Source organism: Amblyraja radiata, chromosome 21, assembly GCF_010909765.2.
Source record: "Amblyraja radiata isolate CabotCenter1 chromosome 21, sAmbRad1.1.pri, whole genome shotgun sequence".
Lineage (NCBI taxonomy): Eukaryota > Metazoa > Chordata > Chondrichthyes > Rajiformes > Rajidae > Amblyraja > Amblyraja radiata.
Window position 1 is genome coordinate 11,097,754 of NC_045976.1, and position 15,833 is coordinate 11,113,586.

Sequence of the window (15,833 nt, forward strand, 5' to 3'; positions counted from 1 at the left end):
ATACATAAATACAATCAAATCAAACTCTTGTAAAATAGGTGGAGCAAAGAGGAAGATGCAGAGTGCAGAATATACTTCTCAGCATTGTAGTCATCAGTTCCAGAGACAAAGTCCAATGTCCTCAATGGATTCGAGGAATTGGGCACTTGGTTAGAGAAGGTATAGAAGGATATGGACCAAGCACAGGCAAATAGGATTAGTTTAGATGGAGAGCATCTTGGAGAGCATGGACGAGATGGGCTGAAGGGCCTGTTTCTGAGCTGTATTACTCTATGGCATTTGATTGTAGTATTAACCCTGATCCTCACTGAAGTTAATTTTAGATGAGTGCCCAGTGTGACACTAGAACCGACAGCGATGTTACGGCTGGTAGATATATCGAACACGGGAAGAACTTTTTGTCGTATTCCCCTTCTCTTCCCCCGTCTGCGCTGAGGCCTAATGGCGGAGCTGGCGGCCTCCAACCTGCGGCCGACCTCGAGGGTCCGGAGGTAGAGCCAGCCAGGACTCACCAACGCGAGGCTGGCCGTCTTCGAGCTGTGGCGACGTCCGGGCAGCGGCACGACTCGGCGCTCCGGTGAGGGCGAACGGTGCGGAGCTGAGACACTCCTGTGCGGCCGGCACGGCTACCGGCTGGAAGGCGCTCCCGTGTGAGCAGCCCGGTGCGGGGCTGAGACGCTGCCGTTGTGGGTGGACCGGCTCCCGGCTGGAAGGTGCTTCCGTGGGGGCAGCCCGGTGCGGAGCTGAGACACTTCTGTGCGGCCGGCACGGCTACTGGCTGGAAGGCGCTCCCGTGTGAGCAGCCGGTGCGGGGCTGAGACGCTGCCTTGTGGGCGGCCCGGTGCGGGGCGGAGACGGTGCTACGGCGGCTGAGACGGCATTCTGGCGGCGGCGACCTGGATCTGGGGCTCGGCCGCGGGCCAATGGAGGACAATGTCGGGAGCTCGCAGGTCACAGGCTGGTGCCTGTTTTCCGGAGTACCCGTTGCAACAGCTGCGGGCAGCTTCGACCACCCCCCGGGCCGCGGAGCTTGAACCGCGGGACTGACTTACCATCGCCCGGTGGGGTATCGCCTCGGCGCAGAGGGAGAAGAGGAGGGAAGAGACAGTAACTCTAAGACTTTTGCCTCCATCACAGTGAGGAGGTGTTTGGTGAACTCACTGTGGTGGATGTTAATTTGTGTTTATTGTGTTTTGTTATTATTACATGTATGGCTGCAGGCAACAGCATTTCGTTCAGACCGAAAGGTCTGAATGACAAATAAAGGATTCAATTCAATTCAATTCAATGGATCGAATGGCTTAGGCTAAACTGATAGAAAGATAAGCATGTTAGCTGTAGCTGCATTGCTAATTAACATTAAAATTCTAATGTCAAGAATCTGAGGAAGAATTTAGGGGTTGGTTGAACACTGGAACGTGCTGCTGGAGAAGGTGTTGGAACCAACATTTAGGAAGCATCTGAACTGCGCCACAGTTGTCAAGGCATACTGGGCTACAGATCAAATGCTAGTAAATGGGATTGATATACAGTAGGTCGATATGGTCAGCATGGACATGATGGGCCGAAGCTCCTGTTTCTGTGCTGTTTGACTACAGGACTGTGATACTTATGGCACATGGCAATAAATAACTGATTGAGAGGTGGCCATTACAATACAATACAATACAATACCTTTTATTCAATACAATACAATACCAATCATTATAGATTGTTTTATGAGCTTTGTACCAAGTTGTGCAGGGATTGGAAGTATTGGTTTGTTTCGAGGATGTAAGATTAACTGTAAAGCAAAACAGAAAAGGATGATAGTTTATTTCTTAAAACATAGACACAAAATGCTGGAGTAACTCAGTGGGTCAGGCAGCATCTCTAGAGAGAAGGAATGGGTGACGTTTCCCATTTCTTCTCTCCAGAGATGCTACCTGTCCCGCTGAGTTACTCCAGCATTTTGTGTGTATCTTCGATTTAAACCAGCATCTGCAGTTCTTTCCTACGGGATTTTATTCTTAACCATAAGAAGAATAAACACATGAGACTTGAGACTGCAGGTTGGAATCTTGAGCAAAAAAACAAACTGCTGGAGGAACTGGAGTTGGAGGGTCATGCTACAGTTGTATAAGACGTTGGTGAGGCCGCATTTAGAGTATTGTGTTCAGTTCTGGGCACCATGTTATAGGAAAGATGATGTTAAGCTGGAAAGGGTACAGAGAAGATATACGAGGACATTGCCAGGACTAGAGAATCTGAGCTATAGGGCGAGGTTGAGTAAGCTGAGACTTTATTCCTTGGAGAGCAGGAGGATGAGGGGTGATCTTTTAGAGGTGTATTAAACTTAAGAGGAATAGATCGGGTCGATGCACAGAGTCTCTTGCCCATAGTAGGTGAATCTTGTCCCGTGTAGGTGAATCGAGGAGCAGAAGACATAGGGTTAAGGTGAAGGGGAAAAGAGGGCTAACTTTTTCCACACAAAGGGTGGTGGGTGTATGGAACAAGTTGCCAGAGGAAGTAGTTGAGGCAGGGACTAAAACATTCAAGAAACAGTTAGACAGGTACATGGATAGAACAGATTTGGAGGGATATGCAGCAAACGCAGGAAGGTGGGACTAGTGTAGATGGGACATGTTGGCTGGTGTGGGCAGGTTGGGCTGAATGGCCTGTTTCCACATTGTATCACTCTATGACTCTATAACTCAATAGTTCAGGCTCTATCAGTGCAGGGAAACAAATAGACGACGTTTTGAGTCGGGGCCTTTGTTCAGAGTGACGGAGTAGACGGATGAAGACTGGTGGAAAGTGATGAGTGGAAGGGGTGGAACAAGAGCCGGCAAGTGGTAGGTGGATCCAGGTAAGGAGGGGTTGATTGGTGGCTGAGTCAGCAAGGGGGAGAGAAGGGCGAAGATAGTCACAAAGTCAGGAGGCGAGATAAGTGGAGGAGACGCAGGGATGCGAATGGTGGAATCTGACAAGGAAGGTGAGGAGTGTATTGTAAAATGAGGGTGGGGGTGGGGTTGGTGGGAAGATGGGAGCGGCAAGGATAGGTGACCCAGGAGGGGTAGGAATGGATGATGACCAGGCCAAGATATACTGTATGTGTGACATTACCCAACAGATATCAGTTAGCACTGTCGCGGTGAAGCCTACCGCACATTGATGTCCACCTCAGAGGGGTCTATCTGTTGGTACAGTTCTTGGTTGGACAATGTGGATCAGGAAACTCACTCAAGTTCCATACGCCAGGAAGAAAAGTTGATTTCACTTTTTATTCTGGAGAAAACGGAATGGGCACCAGTATTTGTTCACATTGCACAGGCATTCATAGAGTGTCTTGATGTTGCATCAATCCTTACAGTGTCGTCCACCTCACGACTTGTGATATTCTTGAAACAGCAGCACTTTCCAGGAACAGGAAGAGTGCAGAAACAAGGAGCTGCTGATTCTGGGTTACAAAAAAAAACCTGACACGTAGTGCTGGAGTTAAGGACCTGTCCCACGAGCATGCGACCATGCGGCAAGCGCGACCTAATGTGGTCGCTTGAGTCGTACGGCCTCGCGGGGCCGGTCCCACTTCGATCGCCGGAGCCTTATGGAGTTGTGCGGAGCTGGTTCCGACATCGCGCGGGGCTCCGAAAAACTGACAGTGTTCAAAAATTCCGCGCGGCAACGGCCTGCCGGCCCGCAGCCGCCTCGACGACGTACGCACCGCCTCGACGCCATACGTCATGCCCGAACTACCCGCGGACTTCGCTCGAACTTCATGTCACTCACTCAACCTCCACGCGGCCCCCGCTTTTGGTTTGGTCGCGCTTGCCGCATGTAGTCGCATGCTCGTGGGACCGGCCCTTTAGGTCGCGCTTGCCGCATGGAGTCGCATGCTCGTGGGACAGGCCCTTAACTCAACAATTCAGGCAGTATCCCTGGAGAACATGGATTGGTGATGTTTCAGTCATCCCCAGCACAACCAATCTAAAGAAGAATCCCGACCCGAAATGTCTCCTATCCATGTTCTCCAGAGATGATGCCTGACCCGTTGAGTTTCTCCAGCATTTTGTACCTCATTCCACGGTTTAGTTTTGTTTAATTTAGTTTAGTTTGGTTTGGATTTGTTTGGTTTCATTTACTTTAACTTAATTTAGTTTAGTTACTCCAGCACTTTGTGTCTTTTATTTAACAGGAAGAGTGTATTGTGCATTTGTACCTTCGAGGGATGGCTGCTGCGGTGTCGAGTGTCAATAGGCCAAATCAATTCTCAAACCAATTTAACAGGTCAAAGCTCGAAACAAAAAGCTCTCGGCAAGAGGGAATTGAGATATTGCTCTTTGGAAATATTGCAAAAGAATATTATGCTACTTTGAACAACAAAAGCCAGGGTGACAGACAGCATTGTCTATCACTGTTGCAAAAGTGAAAGGAATTGACAATCCTATGTGAAAGGAAAGGATTGACAATCGCCAACGAGAACGAAATGACTTTTGTTTTTATCACTTTTAACTGTAGAAAGCCACAGCAAAAAGAATAAATGTAGCAAATAGGAAAATACATTTGTGTAGCACCTGTACCTTTAATTTAAAACCATTCTTGTAAATCCAAAGTTTAGTATCAGGAAGAACATCCCCAACATGCTCTTGAAATGAGAGATGTAATTCTTTAAATCAGGTATACTGTGATTGTTTTACATGTGTTCTGGTTGTCACTGATACAAGTTAAGGAACGGATTCATATTTTGTGCAAGTCAGTGGCATTGTGTACTGCCTGGGAAATGAGATGTAGAAATTTAAGATTGTTAATTCAGTTGAAGTCACATTATTTTTTCCTTGGTTTCAAAGTGCTTTGAAGAGAGGCTGCCGTTGCTTGGAATTGGATTGTTGGGACGGTCCTGAAAATGAGCCCAGAGTGTATCATGGCTTTGCCTTGTCTTCCATGATTCTGGTCAAGGACGTCATTGAAGTTATTAACATGCATGGATTTGAGGTGAGCACAGTTTTGTTTAATAACCGGCAATTGTGGTAGCGGCACAGTGGCGCAATGGTAGAGTTGCGCCAGAGGCCCGTGTTCGATCCTGACGACGGGTGCTGTGTGTACGCAGTTTTGATGTTCTCCCTGTGACCACGTGCGTTTTTTCTGGGTGCTCCAAAAAGGTGCAGGTTTGTAGGTTAATTGGCTTCAGTAAGTTGTAAAATTGTCCCTAGTGCGTGAGTATATAATAGCATATAGTGATCGCTGGTTGGCACGGACTTGGTTGGCTGAAGGGCCTCTTTGCTCGTTGTTTCTTGGTAAAAAGTCCAAAGTAAAGTCCAAAGTCTGTGACCCCCTCACTGGAAGGGCTGCCACAATAACATCACTGAAACCAGGAGTGGCGGCTTCGTGCAGTAAACCTTGATAAATCTGTGGAAATAGAGAGTAACGCAATGGCCACAACACCCATTCAACTTATGGGCAGAGAAATAAACAACTATGAGCACAGTCACAAGGAACTACACATGCTGGAACCTTGAGCTAAACAAATATCAGCTGGTCAGGCAGCATCTGTGGAGCCAAATGGGCAGATGACGTTTTGTTGTCGGGACCCTTCTTCAAACTTTTTGTAATCGGGGGGCGTGAGAGAGAGCTGGAGAAGAGAGGTGGGGTGGCGGGACAAGGCCTTGCAAGTGATAGGTGGATACAGGTGGGGGTGGGGGGGAGTTGATCAGCAGATGGCTAGAGTAAGTGACAAAGGCTCATAGAAATATGGAAAATAGGTGCAGGAGGAGGCCATTCAGCCCTTCGAGCCAGCACCGCCATTCATTGCAATCATGGCTGATCGTCCCCAATCAATAACCCGTGCCTGCCTTCTCCCCATATCCCTTGATTCCACTTGCCCTTGATTCCACTAGTCCTAGAGCTCTATCTAACTCTCTCTTAAATCCATCCAGTGATTTGGCCTCCACTGCCCTCTGTGGCAGGGAATTCCACAAATTCACAACTCTCTGGGTGAAATAGTTTTTTTCTCACCTCAAGTCTTAAATGCCCTCCCCTTTATTCTAAAACTGTGGCCCCTGGTTCTGAACTCGACCAACATTGGTAACATTTTTCCTGCATCTAGCTTGTCCAGTCCTTTTAGAATTTTATATGTTTCTATAAGACCCCCCTCATCCTTCTAAACTCCAGTGAATACAAGCCTGAAGAAGGGGTTTGGCCTGAAACGTTGCCTATTTTCTTCGCTCCATAGATGCTGCTGCACCCGCTGAGTTTCTCCAGCATTTTTGTGTACCTCCAGTGAATACAAGCCTAGTCTTTTCAATCTTTCCTCATATGACAGTCCCGCCATCCCAGGGATTAATCTCGTGAACCTACGCTGCACTGCCTCAATCACAAGGATGTCCTTCCTCAAATTAGGAGACCAAAACTGTACGCAAAACTGTATGGCTCGAGGTGAAAAGGGAAGTTTCAAGTGAGGGGGGTTGATTGGTGATGGTGGACAAAGTCCAGAGAGGACAAAATAGAAATTAGAATCAACGCAATGAACTGTAGATGGTGCAGTCTTGACTAAAACACAAAGTGCTGGAGGAACGCAGATGGTCAGGCAGTATCTTTGAGGGGGAAATGTACAGGATTCATTTAATCCTATCATTAGAGAAATACAAACCAGTATAATACATCATAACCGTCATGAATTTCATGCCAATTTCAGAAATATATATTGGGGAATATCGCCATTGCCTATCAAATCCAGAATTTCTTGCTTATCCCTATGTGTGAAAGTTCTGTCCCACAGTACGAGTTCATTCCAAGAGCTCTCCCGAGTTTGCCCTGATTCGAACTCAGAGATTTACGATAATGGCCGCTCGTTGGTACTCGGGGCTCTCGTGGACATTTTTCAACATGTTGAAAAATCTTCACGAGTCTTCCCGTGCTTACCTGCCGTTATCCAGTCTTCCTGAGTACCTGCCATTAGCGTTACGAGCCGCTAGGAGACGTCCCCGAGCTCCGACGTACCCGCTACGTTCATTCTCCGTGCTTACCATGAGTTTGATTTTTTTTAAACTCGGGAGAGCTCTTGGAATTAACTCGTACCGTGGGACAGGGCTTTAAGAAGGAGCTGCAGATGCTACATCAAAGATGGACACAAAATGCTGGAGTAACTCAGTGGGACAGGCAGCATCTATGGAAAAAAGGAATAGGTGATGTTTCAGGTCGAGACCCTTCATCAAACATCAATATGATATTTATTTAAATCACCTTCAATCTCAATTTTATCCTACTTTTTTCTTACTCTCTGCTGATTTTCCACGATTGATCTATTTTTAAGTGGTTACTATTTTCATTCTTTATAGTTCAAGGAATGACTGGTTTATTCAGCTTCCTTTGTTCATAAACATAGAAAATCTTGTGAAGATACTGTTGGAAAGAATATTTTGATACTATTCTTGTTTGTTGTGAATGTTGGATGCTGGATTTCTAGTATTATTTGTAGACACTACAAAGTGTATGAGAGTTATTGACTCTGACAAGTTGACAGAAGACCACTGTGTGTTTCTTGATGATTCCAACTTGGTTTTGCGGGCTGATGAACTTGAGTTGTGGCTGCATCTAATTTTCTGTTGTTATTTCTTTCATAGACATCCGAATATCCTTTGATACTTTCTCTGGAGATTAACTGTAACCCAATTCAACAACGGGTAATAGCCAACCATCTGGTCAATATCCTGGAAGATAAATTAATCCCCATGAACTATGCAGACGATGACCCAACTCAATTATCCTCTCCTGAGGTAGGAGTGATCAGTCATTGGTGGTGATCTTCATAACATCATTGCTAACTTGGTCACGAGGCTTGGGTAAGCTAATATGAGTCATATGTAGACCAGAGACTGAGACCGTGTCTGAAGAAGAGTCCCGACCAGAAGCATCGCCTATCCATTTTCTCCAGTCATGCTCCATGTTCTCCGGTGAGGCAGGAGAATGGGGTTAGGAGGGAGATTGAATGGCGGAGTAGACTTGATGGGCCGAATGTCCTAATTCTTCTCCTATCACTTATGACTTTATGACCCGCTGAGATACTGCACCACTTTGTGTCTTTTTTGTAAACCCGTATCTACAGTTCCCTGTGTCTCTAGTGCTAATCGGATTATTCTACCTTTTGACTGTCAGGAAAAACAATCCTTTTCCATTATGTATTGGAGCACACACAATATTTTAATCTTAGTCATTTTAAATGGGTAGAGGCAGAGGAACTAAACTGACCCACAGACAGATACAGGGTGGCTCAGTGGCGCAGCTGGTGGAGCTGCTTCCTCACAGCCCCAGAGGCTCGGGTTAGATCCTGACCTCGGGTGCTGTTTGGGTGGAGTTTGCACGTTCTCCCTGTGACCTCCGGGTGCTCCGGTTTTCCTCCCACGTGCCAAAGATGTGCGGGTTTGCAGGTTAATTGGCCGTCTCTAAATTGCCCTTAGTGTGTGGGGAGTGGATGAGAACGATAACATAGAACTAGTGTGAACGTGTGATCGATGGTCCTCATGGACTCGGTGGGCTAAAGGGTCTGTTTCAGTGCTGGATCTGTAAACTGGGTTTGCCTTCCTCATTGCCATAAACATGAGGTCACATGAGGGCACCCTTTAGCATTAGAGGCAATTTACAAGTTTTATTATTTGACCAATCTTAATGCTTGGCAAAACAAGTAGATAGAGTGATAAAGAAGGTGTACGGTGTGTGTAGGAAGGAACTGCAGACGCTGGTTTCAGGGCTGCCAACTCTCACGCATTGAGCGTGAGACTCACGTATTTGATGAAATTCTCACGCTCTCACGCTGATGACGGAAGTTCGCACGCTCAAAATATTATTTAAAAAAAACATATAAATAAATAAATAAAGCCACACTCCTCCACACTCACCAATGAGAATAGTTTTCTGTCGGCGGATTTCCCGTGAAGAACGAGCAATTTCTCCGGGGCTGCGGGGATGAATCTCGGGCTATGGCTCCACTCCGATGCCCGACCCCCGGGCCACTGTCCATCACCTCCCCCCGACCCCCGGGCCACTGACCCTCACCTCCCCCGGACCCCAGCTGGACACAGAACACCTGGGCCGGCCCGCATTCCCGGGGAGGGGGGGAGAGAGGGAAATGCTCCCAGGACATCGCCAAGTCTCCGCTCACTCTGGGTGTTGTCGCCGCTTCACTGACACACTCTCACACACAACCTAACACACACCCTTACACTGCACTGGCACACATACGGTTTAATGGGATATGGGCCAAACGCGGAGAAATGGGACTAGTTTAGATGGGGCATCTTGATCTCCATGGACAAGTTGGGATGAAGGGCCTGTTTCCATGCTGGAAGATTATGACATACTGTAGAAATGGTGCAATTTCTCTGGACAGGATCCAGGGGCATTTTATGAATATATTGGCAGGGTTGGAATTTTTTTTTCACTTTGAAGAAAGATTTGATGACTGTGATTGTATTCTCTGCAGCAACGGAGGTGAAGAAAAGACTTAGTTGAGGTGAATAATATTATGAGAATAGGACCTGTTTCGCTTAACAAAGAGTGTAGGAAGGATGGTGGTTTAAACTGAAGATAGACACTAGAAGCTGGAATAACTCAGCAGGATAGGCAGCATCTCTGGAGAGAAAGAATGGGCGATGTTTCGGGTCGGGACCTTCAGAATGAAGAGGTTGAAAACCAGCCATAAAACACAATGACTGGTGATGTGTGTTATCCAACTAAGGGCAGAAATCAGAATCATGTATTCATCTTTATTGACGTGACTCCATAATAAATATATTACAGAAAAAATAATTTAATGGGGTGGCAGGGTGGCGCAGTGGCAGAGTTGCTGCCTTGCAGCACCACAGACTCAGGTTTGATCCTGAATGCAGGTGTTGTCTGTACAGTATTTGTACATTCTCTTTATGACCACATGGTTTTCTCTGGATATTCCGATTTCTCCCACATCCGAAAGAAGTGCAGGTTTGTAGGTTAATTGGCTTCTGCAAATTGGCCATGGTGTGTAGGATACAATTGGTGTATGGTAGATTGCTGGTCGGTGTGGACTTGGTGGGCCGAAGGGCCTGTTTCCATATATATGTTTTACATGTATATCTTAATTTCATTGAACCATATATGGTTGAGTATGTGGCATTATTTTCGTCTTGATTCTATAGTCAAAGGGTAAGGTTGATTGATTTCTTTGTGCAGAACAGTGATGGAAGTCTGACTCCTCTTGCCTTGTTTCTATGTTTTTGTTTCTCTATATATATGCATAACAGCATGAATTATAATCTGATTTCCATACATGAATATACTAAAGTCATTCATGTGCTACACCTATTGATCAGAGCCTGGCTCTACTGTGTAATGTAATTAGGAATGTAATTTAGCCTAACCTTATTCATACCTAATCCAATTTGAAGCATAAATATTGCATTCAAGTGTAAGTTAAAAAACTCGCTACAGTATGCACCAGATTGCACAATTTCAAGCTGAAAAATGCAAAAGCTGTATGGTCGTGAGAGGTCACCCGTGATATGTCGCCAGGGGTCGCCTGTATGGTCGTGAGAGGTCTCCTCTGGTCGTGAGAGGTCTCCAAAGAGTCGTAGTGTCTTTCTGGTCGCTGTTGAATTTTCAACATGTTGAAAATTTTGGCGACCTATCACGGGTGCCGGCAGTCGCCTGTAAAGGTCGAGTAAGTGGGACAGGCCCTTTAAGAGGTGGAGGTTGAGGGAGGTGGAATGCAGAAACAATAGGGTGATGGAGAATTATTGGAACAGATGGGAAAGAATCTCACAATGAAACAGTTATAACGATCTCAAGTGTTAATTATCCCAATGTGAAGTACCGGCTGCAGATTAAAAGAAGGCAAGTCACTGCTGCTGGTTTGGAAATACAAGGAACTGCAGATGCTGGAATCATTACTGAAGCACAAAGTACTGGAGTAACCCAGCAGGTCAGGAGGCATCTTTGGAGAACGTGGATAAGTGGTGTTACGAGTCGAGACCCTTCAGAAAAGATCCCAACCCGAAATGTGAGCTATCCATGTTCCCCAGAGATGCTGCCAGCCTGACCCGCTGAGTTACTCCAGCACTTTGTGTTCATACCAATGGCGGAATCTTTGGAGGAAATGGACAGACGACATTTCAAGTCGGAATTCTTCTTCAAAATGATTGTAGTATTGGGGAGAAAGCTGGAGAAGGGAGGTGGATACAGGTGGGGTGGGTGGGTTGATTAGCACGTGGGTGGAGTAAGTGGCAAAGGCTGGCGGTGTAAAGGAGACAAAAGGTTGTCAGATAAGAAGAGAGAGGATTGAAATGTAAAGTCAGATGGAGGGATAAAGGAGGAAGGGAATGGGGGGGGGGGGATGAGAAAGGGTTTGGGGAATTGGCTGTGCACCAGGTGTGGGGACTCAGGAGAGGGGGAGAGGGAAGGGGGATTCTTAACATTGGATAATTCAATGTTCATACTTTAGAAACAAATAACTGCAGATGCTGGTTAGTACACAAAAAAACACAAAGTGCTGGAGTAACTCAGCTGGTCAAGCAGCATCTCCGAACATGGATAGGTGACGTTTCTGATCGAGATCCTTCTTCAGCTTTCAGAAGAAGGGTCGAGACCCGAAACGCCACCTATCCGTTCTCCAGAGTTCCTGCCTAACCCGCTGAGTTACTCCAGCATTTTGTATTTTTTTGAGTTCGATAATACGAACGAGCAACCCCGTAAACCCGAAAATTGTCAAGAATGCGAAACTGACCTCCATCTGGGGCGGTTAAATGTGATTATTATGGACACATACAAGATGGAGAAACATATGTGGAAGCAGAAGAGCGATGGATTCACGTGGAACACAAGATTCCTAATCTGAGGAAAGACATTGTTGCCATAGAGGGAGTACAGAGAAGGTTCAAGTTCAAGTGACCAAGTTCAAGTGAGTTTATTGTCATTTGTCCCTGTAGAGGACAATGAAATTCTTGCTTCCCTGGGATGTCAGGACTTTCATATGAAGAAAGACTGGATAGACTCGGCTTGTACTCGCTAGAATTTAGAAGATTGAGGGGGGATCTTATAGAAACTTACAAAATTCTTAAGGGGTTGGACAGGCTAGATGCAGGAAGATTGTTCCCGATGTTGGGGAAGTCCAGAACAAGGGGTCACAGTTTAAGGATAAGGGGGAAATCTTTTAGGACCGAGATGAGGAAAACATTTTTCACACAGAGAGTGGTGAATCTCTGGAATTCTCTGCCACAGAAGGTAGTTGAGGCCAGTTCATTAGCTATATTTAAGAGGGAGTTCGATGTGGCCCTTGTGGCTAAAGGGATCAGGGGTATGGAGAGAAGGCAGGTACAGGATGCTGAGTTGGATGATCAGCCATGATCATATTGAATGGCGGTGCAGGCTCGAAGGGCCGAACGGCCTACTCCTGCACCTATTTTCTATGTTTCTATGTTTCTAAGATGCAGAAGTGGGAACAGGCTAGAAGTCTGAAATCTGAGGAAAGGTCTCAACCCAAAATGTCACCGATTCCTTTTCTCCAGAGACGCTGTCTGACCCACTGAGTTACTCCAGCATTTTGTGTCTACAGTGGGAATCGGCTTTTAGGGTTTCACTGCCTGGTTCACCACTCAATACAATCATTGCAAAAAACTAACCACTGGAGGAACTCAACAGGTCAGGCAGCATCTGTGGAGGGAGATGAGCCGACAACGTTTCAGTTCTTCAGTCCAACCCTCTGAGTTCCTCCAAAGGTTCCTCCAAAGGTTCCTCCAAAGGGAGTTCCTCCCTAGAGCGCATCTACCGTCGCCTCCGCCTCACAGCGCACTTCCATGGGAAGGAGTCCTCGCCCCCCAATGATGACCCTTTTTCCCGTCTCCAACGCACCCCCTCCTTGTGGAACCCCTCTCGTAACGTCCCGGCTCTGGAACTCTTTATCCAGAACTGCCGCCGCGACGTCAACCGCCTCAACATCTCCACTCCCCTGTCTCACTCTAATCTCTCCCCCCTTGAACGCACTGCCATTGAATCACTCCGCAAAAACCCAGATTGGGTTATCAAACCAGCCGACAAGGGAGGTGCCGTGGTAGTCTGGTGCGTCGATCTCTACAAAGCTGAGGCCACGCGCCAACTCTTGGACACCTCCTCCTACTTACCCTTGGACCATGACCCCACTGACGAGCACCAGGCCACCATTTCTAGCACCATCACCGACTTCATCAATTCCCACGCCCTGCCCGACCAAGCTTCCAACCTCATCGTTCCCCAGCCCCGCACGGCCCGTTTTTACCTTCTCCCCAAAATCCACAAACCCGGCTCTCCCGGCAGACCCATTGTCTCTGCGTGTTCGTGCCCCACCGAACTCATCTCCACATACCTTGACTCCATCCTATCCCCCTTGGTCAAATCCCTTCCCACCTATGTTCTAGACACCTCAGACACTCTCCACCGCCTCCACGCATTCCACTCTCTAGGCCCTCACCCCCTCATCTTCACCATGGATGTCCAGTCACTCTACACCTCCATCCCCCATCAGGATGACCTCAAAGCCCTCCGGTTCTTCCTCGACCAGAGGAACAACCTACACCCAGCCACTGACACTCTCCTCCGCTTAGCGGAGTTGGTCCTCACCCTCAACAACTTTACGTTTGACTCCTCCCATTTCCTCCAAACACAAGGCGTAGCTATGGGCACACGCATGGGCCCCAGCTACGCCTGCCTCTTTGTCGGGTACGTTGAACAATCCTTGTTCGAGACGTACCAGGGCCCCATCCCCGACCTCTACCTCCGTTACATTGACGACTGCTTTGGGGCCACCTCCTGCACCTACACACAACTGACTGACTTCATCCACTTCACCACCAACTTCCATCCGGCACTCCAATACACCTGGACCATTTCCGACACTTCCCTACCGTTCCTTGACCTCACCATCTCCATCGCAGGGGACAGACTTCTGACCGACATACACTACAAACCCACTGACTCACATGGCTATCTGGACTACACGTCTTCCCACCCTGCCCCCTGTAAAGACTCCATCCCCTACTCCCAATTCCTCCGCCTACGCCGCATCTGTTCCCAGGATGAGACGTTCCATACCAGGGCATCGGAAATGTCCTCGTTCTTCAGGGAACGGGGATTCCCCTCCGCCACCATAGATGAGGCTCGCACCAGGGTCTCATCCATACCCCGTAACACTGCTCTCTCTCCCCATCCCCGCACTCGCAACAAGGGCAGAGTCCCCCTAGTCCTCACCTTCCACCCCACCAGCCGGCAAATACAACACATAATCCTCCGCCATTTCCGCCACCTCCAACGTGACCCCACCACTCGCCACATCTTCCCATCTCCCCCTATGTCTGCCTTCCGCAAAGACCGCTCCCTCCGCAACTCCCTTGTCAATTCTTCCCTTCCCTCCCGTACCACCCCCTCCCCGGGCACTTTCCGTTGCAACCGCAAGAAATGCAACACCTGTCCCTTCACCTCCCCCCTCGACTCCATTCAAGGACCCAAGCAGTCGTTCCAGGTGCGACAAAGGTTCACCTGTATCTCCTCCAACCTCATCTACTGCATCCGCTGCTCTAGATGTCGGCTGATTTACATCGGGGAGACTAAGCGGAGGTTGGGCGATTGTTTCGCCGAACACCTCCGCTCAGTCCGCAATAACCTACCTGAACGCCCGGTGGCTCAGCACTTCAACTCCCCCTCCCATTCCCAATCTGACCTCTCTGTCCTGGGTCTCCTCCATTGCCAGAGTGAGCAACACCGGAAATTGGAGGAACAGCACCTCATATTCCGCCTGGGTTGCTTGCGTCCGGATGGCATGAACGTTGAATTCTCCCAATTTTGCTAGCCCTTGCTGTCTCCTCCACCTTCCTTAACTCTTGAGCTGTCTCCTCCCATCCCCCCGCCCTCGGGCTCCTCCTCCTCCCCTTTTCCTTCCTTCTCCCCCCCCACCCCCCATCAGTCTGAAGAAGGGTTTTGGCCCGAAACGTCACCTATTTCCTTCGCTCCATAGATGAGATGAGAGGGAAAAATAGATCAGCCCTGATCGAGTGGCAGAGAAGACTCAATGCACCGAATGGCCTAATTCTGCTCCTGTGTCTTAAGGCCTTGCATCTTCAATCCTTTTGTCACCCACCTTCTGTCTTTTCATCTCTGACCTTTGTCCAACCATCGGCCGACCAATAAACCCTACCTCACCTGCATCAACCTATTACCTGCCAGGCTTTGTCCTGCCCCTCCTCTCTTCCAGCTTTCTTCCCCCTCCCTACAATGTCTGCAGAAGGTCCCGACCCGAAACGTCACCTATCCATGTTCTCCAGAGATGCTGCCTGACCCGCTCAGTTACTCCAGCACGTTGTGTCTTCTCAGATATAACTATCCTTTTCACACCGGTACCCACACGAGTTCTGTACCAATCAGACAGCCTCCACCTAACCTACAACTCTAACCATTGAACCGATCAGAAGAGGAAATGGCAAAAACTAACCATCTTGTAGAAGGCGTAGGAGATCCATAAGAAATAAAATACAGGAAGTTAAACTGAACAGGAAGTCTGAAGAAGGGTCCCGACCCAAAACGTCACCTATCCATTTTCTCCTGATGATGCCTGACCCGCTGAGTTACTCCAGCACTTTGTGTCTATCTTAGGAAAGAATATAGGACCTACTGAATTAAGGAAGGGCATCAGCATTCAGGACATGAATAGTTCTACTATAAGAGTCAAATAGCGTTAATTGTAGAGTGTAAAGTACCTGCAATTAGACTGCATGCTAAATTCCTCCATGTCACTGTATATAATCACACAGGGGAACAGGGAACAGTAATGTTTGTTCAGAATTTATGACTACAGAAAAATCAGA

General features: G+C 47.8%; 1 protein-coding gene across 1 annotated transcript in view; it reads left to right on the top strand.

The window, feature by feature from the left end:
- Positions 1-15,833, top strand: part of plcz1 (phospholipase C zeta 1) — a 67,429-nt gene that overhangs the window by 21,771 nt on the left and 29,825 nt on the right. Inside the window, exons 4-5 of the mRNA XM_033039515.1 lie at positions 4,827-4,971; positions 7,599-7,751. Of these exons, the coding sequence (XP_032895406.1) occupies positions 4,827-4,971; positions 7,599-7,751 (298 nt within the window). The remainder of the gene's footprint in view (positions 1-4,826; positions 4,972-7,598; positions 7,752-15,833) is intronic.